General features: G+C 43.7%; 2 protein-coding genes across 2 annotated transcripts in view; both read left to right on the top strand.

The window, feature by feature from the left end:
* LOC138070250 (FYN-binding protein 2-like) overlaps positions 1-8,034 on the top strand; it is a 33,340-nt gene extending 25,306 nt beyond the window's left edge. Inside the window, 2 exon segments of the mRNA XM_068961390.1 lie at positions 4,446-4,560; positions 7,918-8,034. Coding sequence (XP_068817491.1) covers positions 4,446-4,560; positions 7,918-8,034 — 232 coding nt within the window.
* A 7,787-nt stretch (positions 8,035-15,821) lies between these two features.
* The window catches only part of LOC138070258 (FYN-binding protein 2-like), a 36,809-nt gene continuing 34,817 nt past the window's right edge, over positions 15,822-17,813 (top strand). Inside the window, exon 1 of the mRNA XM_068961403.1 lies at positions 15,822-15,915. Coding sequence (XP_068817504.1) covers positions 15,822-15,915 — 94 coding nt within the window. The remainder of the gene's footprint in view (positions 15,916-17,813) is intronic.

The following is a 17,813-nucleotide window of genomic DNA, read 5'->3' on the forward strand; positions in this document are numbered from 1 at the left end:
CATCTAGTCACTGGGATTTTTTTAATTTGGTCCCAGTTTCCCATGGAGCCCCTTGGCCGCAGTTCTCACTGACACTTTAATTGCGAATCTCCTCTCTCTGTCTGGCACCTGGGGGTTTTCACCTTACTGATCTCTAGGTAAATTATGCGTTCTTGATATAATTCTTTACACTGTTATATTTCATCCAGAAATCTGTATTTAAAGTGGGGGTGGTGTGCCTTCCATGTTGGCCATAGGTCACCGCATTGGCCAGACTTACTTATATTACTTCTCTAATGAGGAAAAAAAAATACCCAGAGTTTGAAAATGTGTTTTAAAAATGTTTTGCTTTAAGTAACCTTTTTTTTCTCCACGCTTCTCAGTGCTGAATTTGAAGAACCACATAATTATGAGGCAACAATTTCCTATCTGAGACACTCCAGCAACTCCATTAACCTGTGCACCGCAAAAAATTTTGCTGATTGTAAGTGTGCTAAGCCAATTAATATTGTAATCCTGTATGGAATGAAAATATGTCCAAAATGGTATTTCCCCCAGCTAACTCTAAGTTTAAAAGTTAACAACCATGCGCTTTACTGTCACGTTTCTCTTTTCTCCCCTCTGCTAGCCTCTTAACTATATAAATAAACCCAGCTCTGCGTCAGGGCTATCTCCCAGCCCCTAGTGCTGCCTTCTCATTACTTTCTCCTTTCCTTCACCAATCTACTTAGACATTTTGCCTTTTGTAGATATATGGGAGGGAAAATCAAGTTATGGTGATTCATTTTTCTTCCTTCTCCTCCCATGGAAACTTCATCTCTCTTCTCTTGATGTCTGTCTCGAAGTCCCCTGGTAACTCCCTGTGGAAAAGGGAGATAACAGACTAGGGGAATGAGGTCCTTGTGTTTAGCCTGAATAGGAGCAGAGGATTCATTAAATGGATCTGACAACTGGTTCGGAGCTGGGTCTTCCTGCCTCTGGTATTACTGACAAAGCTCAGACCTTTCCATGAAAAAAGACTGTCCCAGGCAAGATGGCGAAGAATCAGAAACTCATAGCATCTCTTCAGGATTCTGTGTCTTTGTTCTGCCTATATCAATAGAATCAACCAGTTCTCTACAAAAGGCATAAATATTAGTGCTAGACTAAACACTAGTATTTACTGAGCTGTGCTGTGGGCCACAGTCCTGTTAAAGGTCCTCTGTGCACGTGCCTGTTGATATAGCCATTGTATTCACCCACTTTTAGAGACAGAAAACTGAAAATTAGAGAGACTGAGCTGCATACGGTCACACAAGTAATATGTGGAAGGGCTCTACTGGGCAACGGCCCAGACTGCCTGTAAGATCCATGCTTTTCCCATAGTTTTATGCTGCTTCTCATTCAAGCGTGTTTGACTTCCCTGAAAGGAGAGTTAGAGATCCCCGCCTTCAACCTGTTTATTGTACAGACAGGAAGCCCAGGGCTCTGGGAGAGGAAGTCATTTGCCTGGGAACATGTGCTTAGGAAGTTCATGGGTAAGAGTTGGAGCCCACTGAAATTTCCATTCTCCCCCCAGGAAATAAGGGGTCAAAGAACAAAAACTTTCTCCTAGACTGGGTAAGCTCTAGATTCTCCAAACTGGCTTGTAAAATACTAGCTTAAGAAGTGGAACTACTGTCTGCATCAACCCAGAAGGCAGTACTGCCTCATAGTTGGGGGGCCTGGGCCCCTGCCTTAAAAGCAAGGCTTCTTAAACTCTAATGTTCACATGAATTTTCTGGGCATCTTGTTGTAACGTAGATTCTGGGTCAGTTGCTCTGGGTTGGGCCAGAGATTCTGCATTTCTGAAGGCACCCTGATGCCACTGGTCCACAGACTGCACTTTGAATAGAAAGGGTGTGAGCCCCAGTTGGACTGCATCCCAGCTGCATGTTTTCCTACAAAGCCAAGTGCTCACAGGGCCAAGGGGATGCTCCCCTGCAGCTTCCCTCTGGACTTCAGGAGACCCCCCGAATGCCCTCCTGCAGGTGGGTCTCTAAGATGCTGCTTGGGTCTCTTCCCTGGATCCTTCCAGCTCAGGACAGATGGAGCTGCAGAGAGACCTGTTTATGGTGGGGCAGGAGAGGATAAGGGTGACATAGGCAAGGTCCTTCGTGTGTAGGGTGAAGCTGAGGACTGGAAGGAAGGAAGCTGGACCAGAGTTCTGCATGTGTTCTCTCCAGGCCACAGATGTTCAAGGTGGGGCTGTTGGGGATATTATTTGGGGTACCCAACGAAGGAACTGCTAACCCAGGCCTCTCCTTAGTCTTTCACCGAGGAATCCTTTGTGTCCCTCAGTGCTGCTGAGGAGATAAGTGTTCATGACTGAAAAGAGAAAGGGCTCAGAAAATAAGCCACTGATGCAATTGAGAGGTCACTGTGCAAAGGACAATTGGAAGTGGGGAGAGGGAGAACGGCGCGGATGGTGAGGGCTTCCCCAGCCAGGATGGCATCCTGTGGGGGATAGGACAGAAGCTTGCCAGGAGATTCTCTGTGGAAGCCAGGGAACCCTAGTCTGGGATGGAAAGGATGCTGTTTTAGCCCACACTTCTTTCCCTGCTCCTCTCTAAAGAGGCAAGGGGTAGTTCCCCTGTAGGCAAAAAAAGGGAAGGAAATAGGCGATTTCACCCCCACTTGTCCATGTTCATTTGACATTTCCCCATGTGTTTCATCCTCTTTACACTTACTGCTTGAAAGATGTACAAATCTCAGTGTATTTGTCTACTAAATGGATATAATATCTTCTTTGTGTAACTGTTCTGTGTGTTTGAGAAGGTAATGCATTAAAGTCAAGTGAACTCTTCTCTGAGAGGATGGAGCACATATGCTTTTCCCTAGTGCTCCTGCTAAGTACAGCTAAAACCCCTGGATACTGTATATTTAAAACAAATATATACATATATATTTATATTGTATATTTTTATATACAAACATAAGAAAACTAGAACACTGTGAAAAGGTAGAAAGAAGGTAGACCAGCTAGGCACCTCTGGACCCAAAGAAGGATAAGTGGTGAGTTCCCTGGGATTTCTTCTTGCTTCATATATCCCAGCCTCGGAGCTGAAGAAGCTGGCAACCCAGAAACACCACAGGACACAGACAAAGCAACTCCAACAGAAGCCTGCTCTTTCTAGCCAAAGGACCAGTAAAAGGGAAGCCTAGAAAAACAGAAAGCCTCTAGACAACAACTATTTTATCCCAGCTAAATGTCACAGAAAATAACAAACTGGCCCCACTGCCACCAGCCAAGGCCGAGTGGGGAGCCTGGATATCCACCCTTATCAGGCTGTGATGATGCACCGCAGCCCTTCTGCTGGTCAAGAAGGTGAAGTAGGGAGCTGGGACTTCGTCCCTGCCAGGGTAACAAACTCCACCTACAGTGAAGGTCAGTGAAGAGCACATGGGGACGCGGACTCCAGCCCTCCCCCCAGCAATAACAAGGCGTCCCTTCCCCTCCCTGTCGGGACAGCACCAGAGCAGACCTTGTGGAGGGTCAAGACCTTCATACACTCTCAGCAATAAGGCACCCTCTCCCTGTGGGATCAGTAGAGGCTATGCTCGGAGTGATAACAAGCCCTCCCACCCCTCCCAGCCAGAGGGTTACCAGCAGAAGCTTGGCAGGGGGCCAGAGCACCTACTCTTGCTCAGAAGTGATGAGGAGCCCTTGCTTTACTTGGATATCAACAACACCAAGAAATGGGGAACCTACACCTCTACCCCCACCTGGCAGGAAAAAGGCAGTCCTCTGTACTTCTGCTGCCATCCTAGCTGAAACAGAAGGCTTAAATAGTATCCAGAGTCTCGCAACATAATACTCTAACAGGTCACAGTTCAATTGAAAATCACTCATACCAACAGCCAGCAAAGTCTCAACTTAAGCAAAAAGAGATGATTGACATATGCCAACGTTGGGATGACTGAAGTGTTAGAATTGTCTGACAAAGGCTTTAAAGCAGCTATTATAAGCATGCTTCAGTGAGAATTATAAATATGATTGAAGCAAATTGAGACAAAAGTCTTATCCAAAAATAGGGGATATCTCTGTAGAGAAATGGGAGATGTGAAGAAAACACAAATGGAAATTTTAGAACTAAAAAGTACAGTAAAGAAAAAAAAAGCTCAATAGCAGAGTGGAAGGAACAGAAGAATCAGTAAACCTGGAGAAAAAATTAGCTCAGAATGGATTTCTTCCTTCCTCTGCTCACCAAGCGTGAGGAATCTTTAAATACAGCCTTTCTAGGGAGAAGAGAGGGAGAAGGAAAGGAAGAGAAGGCTTTTGCCATCACCTTTGGGTGAGTCTGTCTCTTGAACAATGCCAAGAAAAACAGAAGGTCACCCCTTCAGGGTGCCTAGCTCAGAAAATGTGACTTCCTGAAACTTCATACCAACTAGGTGATGGGAAGCAGGATTTAGGCTGTTCGAAAGCTCTGTGGAATTGTCCTCAGAGCTCATCTAGACAGTGCCTTTCAGAATGTGCTTCCTAGAGCCAAGAGCTGTCCTAAGGGGGTCCTGGAAACCCCTGGGGATAACGTCAACCAGAGAAGTGTCGTTTATGCTCCTGTAATATTGTGTTTGCTTCCTGACCACAGACTGGTTCCAAATAGGAAAAGGAGCACGTCAAGGCTGTATCTTGTCACCCTGCTTATTTAACTTCTATGCAGAGTACATCATGAGAAACTTTGGGCTGGAAGAAGCACAAGCTGGAATCAAGATTGCCGGGAGAAATATCAATAACCTCAGATATGCAGATGACACCACCCTTATGGCAGAAAGTGAAGAGGAACTAAACAGCCTCTTGATGAAAGTGAAAGAGGAGAGTGAAAAAGTTGGCTTAAAGCTCAACATTCAGAAAATGAAGATTATGGCATCTGGTCCCATCACTTCATGGCAAATAGATGGGGAAAGAGTGGAAATAGTGTCAGACTTTATTTTTTGGGGCTCCAAAATCACTGCAGATGGTGATTGCAGCCATGAAATTAAAAGACGCTTACTCCTTGGAAGAAAAGTTATGACCAACCTAGACAGCATATTCAAAAGCAGAGACATTACTTTGCCAACAAAGGTCCGTCTAGTCAAGGCTATGGTTTTTCCTGTGGTCATGTATGGATGTGAGAGTTGGACTGTGAAGAAAGCTGAGTGCCGAAGAATTGATGTTTTTGAATTGTGGTGTTGGAGAAGACTCTTGAAATTCCCTTGGGCTGCAAGGAGATCCAACCAGTCTATTCTGAAGGAGATCAGTCCTGGGTGTTTATTGGAAGGACTGATGCTAAAGCTGAAACTCCAGTACTTTGGCCACCTCATGTGAAGAGTTGATTAATTGGAAAAGACTCTAATGTTGGGAGGGATTGGGGGCAGGAGGAGAAGGGGATGACAGAGGATGAGATGGCTGGATGACATCACCAACTCAATGGACATGAGTTTGAGTGAACTCCAGGAGTTGGTGATGGACAGGGAGGCCTGGTGTGCTGCAATTCATGGGGTCACAAAGAGTCGGACATGACTGTGAGACTGAACTGAACTGACTGAATATTGTGTTTAAATGAATGAATGATTCCATGGCTAGGAGACAGGTTGAAAGCCATTTCCTTACTGAGCAACCCTGGGCAAGTTATTTCACTTTTCTGAGTGTCTGTTCCTCATCAGTATATCAGATATAGTAGTGATTATCATGAAAAAAAGAACCTGTCAGCTCTTTTTTTAATTATTATTATTGTTCTAATATTAGTAGTAATTGTCTCACCTCCTTGTGTAAAACACGGGAAAGGGACTTTTGCAAAGTGACACAGGGAGTTAGAAACTCATGCAGGGAGTTTCCCGGTTAGTTACTCTGGACAAAGAGCTGAGGGTCTGGAAGGCATGGCCTTGATGTGGTACTAGTGTGCCGTACTGGGGTACAGGTGAAGGGTTGCTGAAGACCAGCTTCTGCCGTTTGTCATTTTCCTCCCAGCTGGGACAAAGCCATTTGGTGGGAAGAGAGTTAATTCCCCGTGGAAGCTAAGTGAGGGCTCTGATGTGAGGGTTACATGCTCCTGTTATAATTCCTAGTCCTTTCCTGACCCCCTGAGTTATGATCGTTTAAACTTTATTTTCCTACTTGGGAGCAAGTTTTGATGGCAACACTTACTGTTGAGAGAACATCCACTTTGTTTAAATTTAAAAAAAACAGTATCAAGTTATGAATGCATTATTAATTGTGTGTGTGTTATCTTTGCTTCTTAGCCTTAGCAAGTAAGTTCTCTCTGGGCCTTGTTTTTTTCATTTCTAAGAATAATAATATCTCCCTCCTCATCAGGTGACCGGTAGAAGCAAAGATATTGTGATTTGTTAATTCTTTCAAAAACACAGAAGGGTGAATATATTGAAGGAGGGGGAGAAAAGGAGATTATCATTTTTTAAAAGTGGAAAATAAATCCATACTTGAAAAGGATGGGGCCAACTGCATCATAAGCAAATATTCTTAAATGTTTTTAAAACAAGTAATAGAATAAAATGTGTTGATTCAAAAATTGGTGAAAATAAGTGTATAATTACCAAAGTTGAAGTACAGGTTATTAATCTGCCACACAGAATTTTAGGTCCTTGTGTCAACAATCACATGCTGATAGTCCCTAAAGAGAAACTGATTTCATTTAAATAATTTATGAACGAACTGTATATGTAGAGTAAAAATGGCTTAGAAATGTGTGTTGTTGTTTGGTCAGTTCTGTCAACTAAACCTTTAGGACTCCTGCAGCAAGAAAGAGAAAAGGAACAGGGAAAGTCTCATTTATTATGTACTATCAGTAGGTGAAATGTTTACAGAAAACTTTTAAGCAAAGAAAAGTTAGCTTAGCAATTTTATTTAAACTATATCATTTTCTATACAATGTCTGGTGCTCTGCTAGGGTCACATTTCTCACATCATCTGCGTTAATCTTCCCATGAACTCTGGAAGGCAGATACCAGTTGGCCCCATTTCACTGATAAGCAATCTGAGGTTCAAAAAAAGGAAGTAATTTGTCTGTAATTCCACAGGTAGGAAATGGCAAGACTGAGCTCTGAACCCCACTGTTTGCTACTACTTATATTAATTAATGATTAAATCTGGCATCATGTCATTAAAAAATCCACAAAACTTTTGGAAAAATTGAAAGGTATTTGAGCCTTAGTTGACAGCCAGCTGTACCATGGAAACAAAGTGCTTATGGAGCCACTTTTAGGCACACGGTGGAGCTGGATTTGATGAAGTGGGCCCTGGGGTCTGTGGGCTTATTCCCTTTCCCTTTCCTTTCAGGTCTGCCTTCTGAATGCTACCACTCAATTGCAGTCCTTTCTCTTCACAATGAAGTATGAATCTGCTTCACAAAAAGGAAGCTGACAACTGTTTCAAATGTTTTCATTGACTGTACTTTCCATCCCTGAAATCCCCAAAGGAAAGATACCATGATCAATGACCTGAGAATTTCCCAAACCTTGTGGACGGGCTTCGCATACATTGATTGTTCTGAGGGTTGGGAAAACTGAACTCTGCCACCGTCCATAATTGCTTTAATCTGGGGGTACTGTGTAAGAAATGGATGCTGTGAGAGATTGCCTTGAAATAACTGTCTCATGTTTATTTTAGCAGCTTATAAAGTCAGAATTGAAGAACTCCGAAAGGTACAGTTTCTTTTCTTCTTATCAGCTTCATAGCTAAAGCAAGTGTGCAGAGTTGATTCGGAAGTAGTTTCCTTCATGAGGGAGGAAAGCTCTTCGTTTTGTGTTTCTGTGCAATTTCAGAGGCATTTTTAGACTTTGCCTGCTAAGATTCTGAAGTCTGAGCCCAGTATGATCAGAGATGGAAACCGTGTTAGGATGGGAAAAGGCGGTAGTTACATATTCCTGGCACCTGATGTAAGGCGGTCAGTGCCAACTGGCTTCTAATAACTGTCCCTTCAGGAGAGAGGAGTTCCTCGTCACATGCCAAATTTGTACAGCATGTGCTTCCATGAGAATGACCAGACCGTTGAAGGCATAGTTTTTGGACTCCTGGTGGGCATAGTGCTAGCAACTTGATTAGGGCCCAAGCAGAATCACGGGCTTTGATTCTGGCTTCTGGCTATGTGACCTGGAACCTCCATTTCCTCACATGTGGCCATAGGAACACCCCCATCAGAAGTCATTGTGAGAATGAAAAGAGGTAAATTCAGGCAGTTTAATAGTAAGTGCTGGAATCTATCCCAGGCACTTTACCTCTCTGCGCTTCAGCTGTGTCTTCTGTAAAATGGTGTGTTCCCTGGAATGGCAGGAAGCATAAGCCTTGTGCAGTAGTAGCTGCTCAATAAGTAATGAGACCAACAGTTGCTCCACCGAGTTGCTGAGTGAACTAAGCTGGATGAAGCAGGTGAGCACCTAGTCCAGCACTCAGCACACAGTAGGTACTTACTGTTTTAACTGGGTCAGTTCAGGTACTACTCCTTCCTCACTGGGTGTGTTTACTCAAGGTCCTTCATCTTTCTGCTTTGCTTTTCTTATGATTACTGAAAAGGATTGTTCATTTGTGATACACTTTAGAAATATAAAACTAGAAATGATTATTAATCATTAATATTATTAATATTAATCAATCATTAATAATAATCATTAATCATTAATATTATTAATCATTACTATTAATGAAAGTAGAAAGATGCTTCACTTACCTGGCAGTATCAGCAAATGATAAACTTTTCTGCACAATGGAGCTTTCCAAATAACCACAATTTTATCCCATTCAAAATTTAAAAAGCATGAAAATATTTTTCTTTCAACCTTCAGACATATATTATGTTCATCTCATGTTTTTGAGCTCGGTGGCTGGAATCTGATTTCTCCATTTCTTGTTGACTTGGAGTTCTCTGAAACATAAGGGGCTGAATGGGCACTGTTCATGTTTTTCTTGAGATGCTCTTAGGCCCTTGCAGGTGTTCAGAATGAGTTGCCTTCACACCAAACTTCCATTGTCTATATGCTGTAGTTGTTTTATTATTTCTATCAACTGTTATTTCCTTCTCCTGTCAACCTCTTTGTGTCCAGCAGTGAGTTTCCATGTGGTCCAGTACACACCAGGTCCTTGTCTGGGGGCAGGTACCTCTGTGTATGGTGGCTCAGATGCAAAGAATATGCCTGCAATGTGGGAGACCCATGTTTGATCCCTGGGTGGGGAAGATCCTCTGGAGAAGGGAATGACTACCCACTCCAGTATTCTTGCTTGGAGAATCCCATGGACAGAGGGGCCTGGCGAGCTACAGTCCATGAGGTCACAAAGAGTCAGACACAACTGAGTGACTAACACTTTCATTTTTTCACCTGTGTATGCATGGCATCATGTAATCCTCACAGCCACCCTGTGAGCTGGCATCACTGCTTTTTACAGATGAGAACTCAAGGCTCAGAGAAGTTGAATAACTGTAAGTAATGTAGCAGAGATATAAGGCAAGGTCCCTCGAACTTGTCTTTCTACAAGTGTTGCCATCCAATCTGTTAGAATTGTGTGGAAAATGAGAGCCAGTGGTCCCTGAATGCAAACCGGGAGCCTCTCCTCAAAGGAAGGGATGTGAGCTCTTGGGCGTGGACTCTGCAGCAGCGTTTTGGATGCTTATTTTCTGTTCTCTTCGGGTTCTTGGCTAGATTCCAGATTGTGAATGATATATGACAAATGACTAAATGAGGGCTAGGTTGTGGCCACTGGGGCCTAAGTTTAATGGTGCCAAGTCTAGATCACACACGAGCTGGGTTTTGATCAGGTGGTGTGTGATTAGGAAAGGAAGAAAGCCTGTACCAATTTTGCTCACTGGAACATTGCTCAAATATCACAATTCATATTTCCTCATGGGGTTTAAAAGTTCTTTATTCTACAGATGCATTCCTATATGGGCATGCAGAGAACAACTTAATTTTCTAAGTCAAATTATACATTACCTCTGGCATGCACCATGACTTTAGAAATACCTGTTTGTTTTTTTTTTTGACTGATCTTCAGCTCCACTGGCAACAGTTCATGAAGCATTTTGTTGTCAGCATCTACTTTGCTTTGTACTGAGGCTCACCGTTTGGTCATGTCTCTAATGATCTGTAACCAAGCAACAGAGGCCTGGTTGGGGTTTGATGTGGGTAGATTTATGAAAATAACCATTTTTCTCTTTATTTTCAGGCTTGGAAGAGTTTTTACCATCAAGAACTTACGTGAGTTATATCTTCAAAAGGAAAAGCATCAATTAGCCACTGACCCTCTGATGACAGAACTGTTTTTCCTAAATGGGCCAGTTGTCTCTAGTGCCTGACCTGGTTCAGCACCCCTAGTACCCTGCAAGGTGTCTGGTACAGAGAAGGTGCTCAAGGGTCCTGCCTGGCCTTTTGGGTTCACCTCATTCTAGCTCACTCTATACTCACTCAGCAGAGGCTTGCTGAGTCCCCAACATGCTGGCCATTTGCTAACCACAAGGGCTGGGGGTTCCCTGGTAACTCAGCTGGTGAAGAATCTGCCCACAGTGCAGGAGATCCTGGTTTGATTCCTGGGTCAGGAAGAGCCACTGGAGAAGGGATAGGTTACCCACTCCAGTATTCTTGGGCTTCCCTGGTGGCTCAGCTGGTAAAGAATCCACCTGCAATGTGGGAGACCTGGGTTTGATCCCTGGGTTGGGAAGATCCCCTGGAGAAGGGAACAGCTACCCACTCCAGTAATCTGGTCTGGAGAATGCCATGGACTGTATAGTCCATGGCGTGACAGTGAGTCAGACACAACTGAGCAGCTTTCACTTTCAGGGGCTGGGGCAGTGACAGAGAGCTAGCCACTACCCTTGGGGGTTCCCCAGTTAGAGAAATACAGTCAAACAGGCATATGACAATCACGTGGGTCCCAAAGAATTGACAATTTCCAAAACGCACCGTGCTGTTTCAGGTCTCTTTGCCTTTGCTCATTTCCTTCATTCAGCTCAACTTGATGATCTGGCAGACTTAGCTACTAACCATCAAATGACCCCTCCTGTAAGAAGCCTTCCTCCTTCTTCTCCTCTAGTCCCTTCCCTGTGGTGCTGCTGTAAGACACACCCATGTTTGCACTAACATCATGTCTGTCCTTTGTTTGCTAAGATGCGAGTTCATCCTCACTCTCCCCTTCTCTGAGCTCCTTGTGGGCAAGACCCGTTTTTCTCGTTCTTGATCCAGACCTGGGCTTGGCAAATAGCAGTGCTTTTGCCTGATCCTTCGGAGCCTGCCTGTCTCTCTCACCACCCACCCGTGGAAGTTATTTATAATGCATTCAAATAAACATGGCCTGTGAGCTCTGGAGGAGCATGTATCAGCATTTCCTGGCTGAGGCTAAAAACACATAAGCTGGATCATGGAGGAAAACCCTGCTTCATCTCTCTCCTTGAGCTCCTGCCTGACCTTGAATTCAGGAGTCCTGTGATTACCCTTTGGCACCTAACACAGTGCTGGGCACAGAGTAAGCACATGTCAGATGATTAGCTACTTAGTTCCACATTTATTGAGCTTTTTCTCTGTTCAGACACTGCTAGATTCTCAGGTACAGAAATGAATAATAGAATGTATTCCCTATACTTAGTTCAGCTTAAGAATGAAGACCAGAGTGGTAGGGGTGAGGGGGTCACTTGGAGGGGAAAATGACCGTGGAAGTAGGAATTTACAATATCAGATAATCACTGTTAAAAGTTATGAAAACACAGAAGTGAGGTGGTAGGCATGCTTTCTGCAAGAGTGACGGCTGAGCTGAATCATGAAAACATGTAGGAACTGGCTGGGTGAAAATGGCAGGATGCCTGTTCCAGGCAGGGGACACAGTGCGGGGCAAAGATGCAGTATTGCACAGTGAGGCCAGTACAGGTGTCCACGAAGAGCTGGATGATGCTTGAGCATAAAGTGCGGCGTGGAGCAGCAGGAATGAGATCATATACAGAGCAAGATCCAGGAGGACCTGCATTCCCTAATTAATCATTCAGACCAATCCTGTCCGGTGGAAATATAAAGCAAACCACATATGTCACTTAAAATGTCTCTAGTAGCTATCTTCTAAAAAGCAAAAAAAGAAAAAAAGAAATGATCCTAATATATCCAAAACATTATCATTTCACCATGTAATCAGCATTAAAGTTTCTACTGAAATATTTTAAATCCTTTTCTTCACACCAAGTGTTAAAGATCCAGATGTGTTTTACACGGACAGCTTGAGTTTGGACCATACACATTTCAGATGTTCAAAAGTCACATGGGAACAGTGACCTCTTGGATGGCACAGTTTTAAACCTTATTCTATAAGTCAGCGGAAGCCACAAAAGAGTTTTAAAGCAGAAATAATATACCCCTAGCATTCCTAGGAGTCACAACATTAAATGTAATTTGACAGTTATTTATGGAGATCCAGCCATGTAGAAACTACTGGACAAAACCCGGGGGATAAAAGATGGATTACAGAGGACATGTACATCAGCAAGGCAGGTAAATGCCTTAGGAAAAATGTCAGCAATGGGAAGAGAAGCCTTGGGTAATTCTAACTCAGCAGATGCTGTGATGAAGAAAAGGACACTGACAGTTAGGAGAGCCAATTACATGCTGGAAGCAGCGTTAGGCTTTCAACATTTTTATCAAATTTCACTTTCATGGCAACTGTGGAGACTAGCATTATGACTTTTCATTTATAGATGGAAACATTTGACTTTTAGAAACGTTCATCTTAGGTTCTTAGAGGTAGAATAGGGGCTGGATCCCAGCCCTCCCTCCACAGCCCCTGTTCTAGAACTAGTGGTCTTGATGGTGGATAAGAGTCACCAGTCATTGGATGAGTGAAACTTTAAAATTCTTCCCATTGTCACAGAATATTTCCCTCTCCTGGTGTTTCTCCTTCCTGCACGACCACTTCTGCTTTTCTCTGAGGGCTCTCTGTCTCTGCCTTCCATGTAAAAGTGGCTGTAGAGCTCTCTACTTCACTATGTTGCCAGAAACAGACGCTCACATCTGGATGCTGATGCTCCTCAGTGTTCTGTCCCCGGTCCTCAGCTTGTTGACTATACTCTTTACCTTGACTCCCTCCCTCTACTCCTCCACTGCAGCTATTGGCAGTATATAGGTGTGTGGTAGTCATGCCTTTCATGAGGGAATGCTAGCTGGAAGACTTTGCTACTGCGGGTTACAAAGCATTAGTGCTGGCGGTACACATGTGATTTAACAGAGCTCTGATTTTTAGTTAGTGTCAAGGAAAAATGGAAGAGCCAGAAGCAGATCTGTAGACTGTACATTTTAATATACAATAGAGGGATAAAAGAGAGTCAGGCAACGCTTCTCAGAGGGGAGCTGGTTTAGACAGACTGGAAAGGGTGCTCTGTTTCTCTGCAGTATAAGATGGGGAAGGCATGACTGAAAAAGGAACTGGCAAATATGAAGGAAGAGTTGCTGAAAATAGGGTGAAAAGTTTGGGGAATTAGAGTGTCGATTAGCATAAACATGGAGAGAAGAAGCAGAGGATGGAGCTGGAAAGAAGGGTGGGGGTCAAATCACAGTGGGGCTGATATTTTATCCATCAGCCAATGGGAAGTTAGATTTTAAGCAGGAATTCACTCTGGCATTGATTGGAACAGCCAGATGTGCGGGGAAATTTTCTATGGTTGACTTGATCCTGGGCCTCTCATCTTTAAAGAAGAAGAAAAGGAGGAGAAAGGGAAGGAGAAGGGGGAAGGAAGAGGAGGGTTCAGCTCTGTTTAAATTCATTTCCCTCATTCATTTCATTGAGGGTTGAGGGGTACACTATCATCAAAACTCTCTCATCTTCACTTTTTCCCTGGTATCGCTTCACTTTTCAGACCCCAACATGAAGATGAAGATAAACAGATGAAGGAAAAAGAACCATACCAATTGAAGCTTCAAAACACAGAAGATCTACAGTTAGACCATCTTTTCAAGGTATCTGTAATTCTAGGGTTCCAGATCAAACAGTCCAGGCCATCCATATAACAGGTTCCGTTCATGGAGTGACTTTTTAGAGGCTGAACCATGCAACTCTCCAGAAAGACAGAAGATGGAGTGGGTGTTGGGTGTCTTATAAAAGAAATTGACAGGACCAGAGCACCAAACTCTAGCCTCCGATTTCTTTCTTATTAGCTGTGAAGCAGGTCTCATAAACTGGGCTGAGATTAGTGTGAGTTCAGCGAGATACCCGGAAGGCAAATTCAAAGAGACAACTCAGGTCCCCACCCTGCTCTTGTGGAACCTGATGGGAGGGCCTCCTGAAATTCTGTGCTCTGAGGCTCTGCTTAAGAGGGACCTAATCTCTGAGCTTAGGCATCTCATGTGTAAAATGAGAATAAATAACCCCTATCTGATTACCATCCCCACTCCCATCTGAATTATCTTATTTTTGATAATGAAATAGTGTAGATGAAGGTGCTTTGTAAGCTGTAAGCTACCATGGAAATGAAGTATATTGTTGTTAATTAACTGATCAGTTAACACTGTTTGTTGATAGGAAACACTGTATATGTGTATATCCACATCCAATGGACACTATCTCCTTCAAAACAGTCAGAGGCTTAAACAATAGATACCACCAGGGCTGTTACCAGGGTTCAGAACACTTGGGATGCCTGTTTGAGATGGGCCTATCACATTATTCCACATGCAGGGCATGGGTAAATCAGACATCTTGGTGGTGGTATGGGCCTGAACTGAGGTGTAGGCCCAGAGGCCCCACTGGAATAGGCTGAATGTTTACAGAATATAACAAAGCAGCATAATTCGGAGAAGTCGTTAATAATGAAAGATAGGGACCAGAGACGGGAGTGGCATAATGTATTAAGATGGGTGGTGGGACCATAGATCAGGAAGGGTTCATCGGAGTGTTTCATGATGAGAACGGCGACAGAGGAGCATGATTAAGGGTGTGTGCGTGCTCAGTCGGTCAGCTGAATCCGACTCGGTGCAACCCTGTGGACTGTAGCCAGTCAGGCTCTTCCGTCCATGGGATCCTCCAGGCAAGAATACTATAGTGGGTTGCCATGTCTTCCTCTAGGGAATCTCTCTGACTCAGGGATTGAACCCACATCTCCTGCAGCTTCTGCATTGCAGGTAGATTCTTGACCACTGAGCCACCAGAGAAATCTGATGTGATTCAGGATACTGACCATGGAAGAGCAAAAGCTTGGGTGGGTGCTCCCTTTTTCAGTGTTTCCCTGGTAGCCAAGAGCACAGGGCTCTGGGATCCAGTCCTGCCTGGGCAGATGACTAGCTGTGAGACCAGGGGCCAGTTATTTAACCTTTCTAAATTCTTTATCAAGAAAAATCATGGTATTTTTTGAATGAGATGTCATGAAGATCAAGTAAGATAAGATATGCTGCTGCTGCTAAGTCACTTCAGTCGTGTCCGACTCTGTGCGACCCCATAGACGCCAGCCCACCAGGCTCCCCCGTCCCTGGGATTCTCCTAGCAAGAACACTGAAATGGGTTGCCATTTCCTTCTCCAATGCATGAAAGTGAAAAGATAAGATATATCAAGAGCCTATTCCATGGTCAGCCTGCCATTATAGCCTGATTGCATCCTGTGGGGCTGCCTCCAAGCCAGACATCTGATGGCTGTTCAGAGGGGAACAAAAGACATTGTATGTGCCCTTATGAAACTTAGGGAAATGAGACTGTGTTAGGTAAAACAGCGAACAATGACTAGCTGGGAGGAATGAATGAATACAGAATAGCATTAGTAAGTGAAAAACCAATAGTTAAGTGCAGGACTGTCCTTGTTGCATGGGTTTAGGTGGATATCTATGAAGGCATACCTGGGAAAACCCAGATGGCAGAAGACCACGCAGGTGGGAGAACCATGCCGGCCAGAAAGCAGGATGCTGCAATGGACATCATCCAGGAGGAGGCTTGCCCTGAGGACTTCCAGCCGGCCAGGCACCCGATAGACTCCTGTGAGTTTCATTTTTTCCTGGTTCTTTTTACCATTACTGAATTATTGTAAAGCTGTATGTGACCAAGATTTTAATTGATTTTATAAATATTCACCTAGCATCTATTATACATCAAATCACTTGCCTGAGTGAGGCAGCTGTGCTAGATTTAGAGGTAGAAGGCCCGAGTTCAAATTAAGGCTCTTAAACTTATTAGCTGTGTAACATAATCCTTCATATTCCTCAATTTCTTCATTTACTAAAAAGGGATCATAATACAGATCTCACTGGGGCTTGGCACAGACCAAATCTGACAGTATGTTGCATAATAGGTACACAGTTGAATGTTTACTCATTTCTTCTTATATCTTCCAGAACCTGTTATTTTTTGTAGACTCAAGACATTGACACTTTGATGACATAGTATGATACTATTATTTGACTTTATTCAGGTTGAATTTTTATCTTCATGTGAATCAAACTCTTGATTGCAAGTAACTGTAATAAAATCATACTGTGTTAAGCAAAAGAGAAGGAGGCTCACCTAGCAAAAGGTCTGGACATGGCTGGACTCAGGGACACAAACAGTATCCCAGGGACTCAGTATTACTTTTTTTTGCTCCTGGCTTTGTCCCCCTCCCTCTTGGCTCCATCTTCAAGCAAACTCTACCCTTGTGGAGACAAGCTGGCACCTGGCAGTGACAGATTTGCACGCTATCTATCCTCTTAGGAACCCCAACAGAAAGCTGGAAATGGTTATCCTCTCAACAGTTTTCAGAAAAGGTCCAGATTTGAGTCTTACTGCCTTGCTTGTGTCACATGCCAGTCTTGATCCAATCATCATGAATGTGGGATAGGATGCTCTGACTGACCCAGGCCTCTGTCATAAATTCACATCTGTAGCTGGAGGCAGAATTAGTTCTACCAAAACAGTATCATTTCAGATTGAAGGCCCCAAGTTAAGAACTGTTATCATAGGGAAAAAAGTAGACACTGAATAGACAAAACAGATGTCTACTCCAGTCCAATAAGGCACGGCAAACCACTGACATGTCATAACGTGTTACAATCAAAGTTATAAGAATATATTACAATCATGAGATTGACTCAGGCCCTATAAAATCTGCCTCTAGGCTAGCTGACTGCATCCCTGCCATGCACTTCCTTCCCTATACACTGTTATTCTAAGTTAACTGACTGTGACATGTGCGTAAGTGCCCCATCACTTTGCCTGAACTCTTTTCTATGTCTGAAATGCCTTTCTGCCCACCCTCTACCTGCTGATGTCTTAGCCATCTTTCAGGATCCATCTCCAAAGTCAGTTCTTCTGAGGCCCTCCTTACCTTCCTTACACCTAGACTCCACTTTCCCATTCTCCAGGGACCATAATTGCTCATTCCTCTCTGTTTCCAGGACACCAAAACAGCAATGGAATGACCAGTTTTCCATAGTAGGTTTTCGTTCTTCAGTCACTAAGTCGTGTCTGACTCTTTGTGACCCCATGGACTGCAGCATGCCAGCCTTCCCTGTCCTTCACTATCTCCCAGAGTTTGCTCAAACTCATATCCATTGAGTCAATAACATCCAACTATATCATCCTCTGTCATCCCCTTCTCCTCCTGCTCTCAATCTTTCCCAGCCTCAGGGTCTTTTCCAGTGAATCGTCTCTTTGCAAGGTGGCCAAAGTATTGGAGCTTCAGCATCAGTCCTTCCAATGAATATTTAGGGTTGATTTCCTGTAGGATGGACTGGTTTGATCTACTTGCTTTCCAAGGGACTCTCAAGAGTCTTCTCCAGCAAAATTCAAAAGCATCAGTTCTTCTGCATTCAGCCTTCTTTATGAGATCCAACTCTCACATCTGTACATGACTACCAGAAATGACCTTTGTCAGAAAAGTGATGTATTTGGTTCTTTTCAG

Source organism: Capricornis sumatraensis, chromosome 2, assembly GCF_032405125.1.
Source record: "Capricornis sumatraensis isolate serow.1 chromosome 2, serow.2, whole genome shotgun sequence".
Taxonomy (NCBI): domain Eukaryota; kingdom Metazoa; phylum Chordata; class Mammalia; order Artiodactyla; family Bovidae; genus Capricornis; species Capricornis sumatraensis.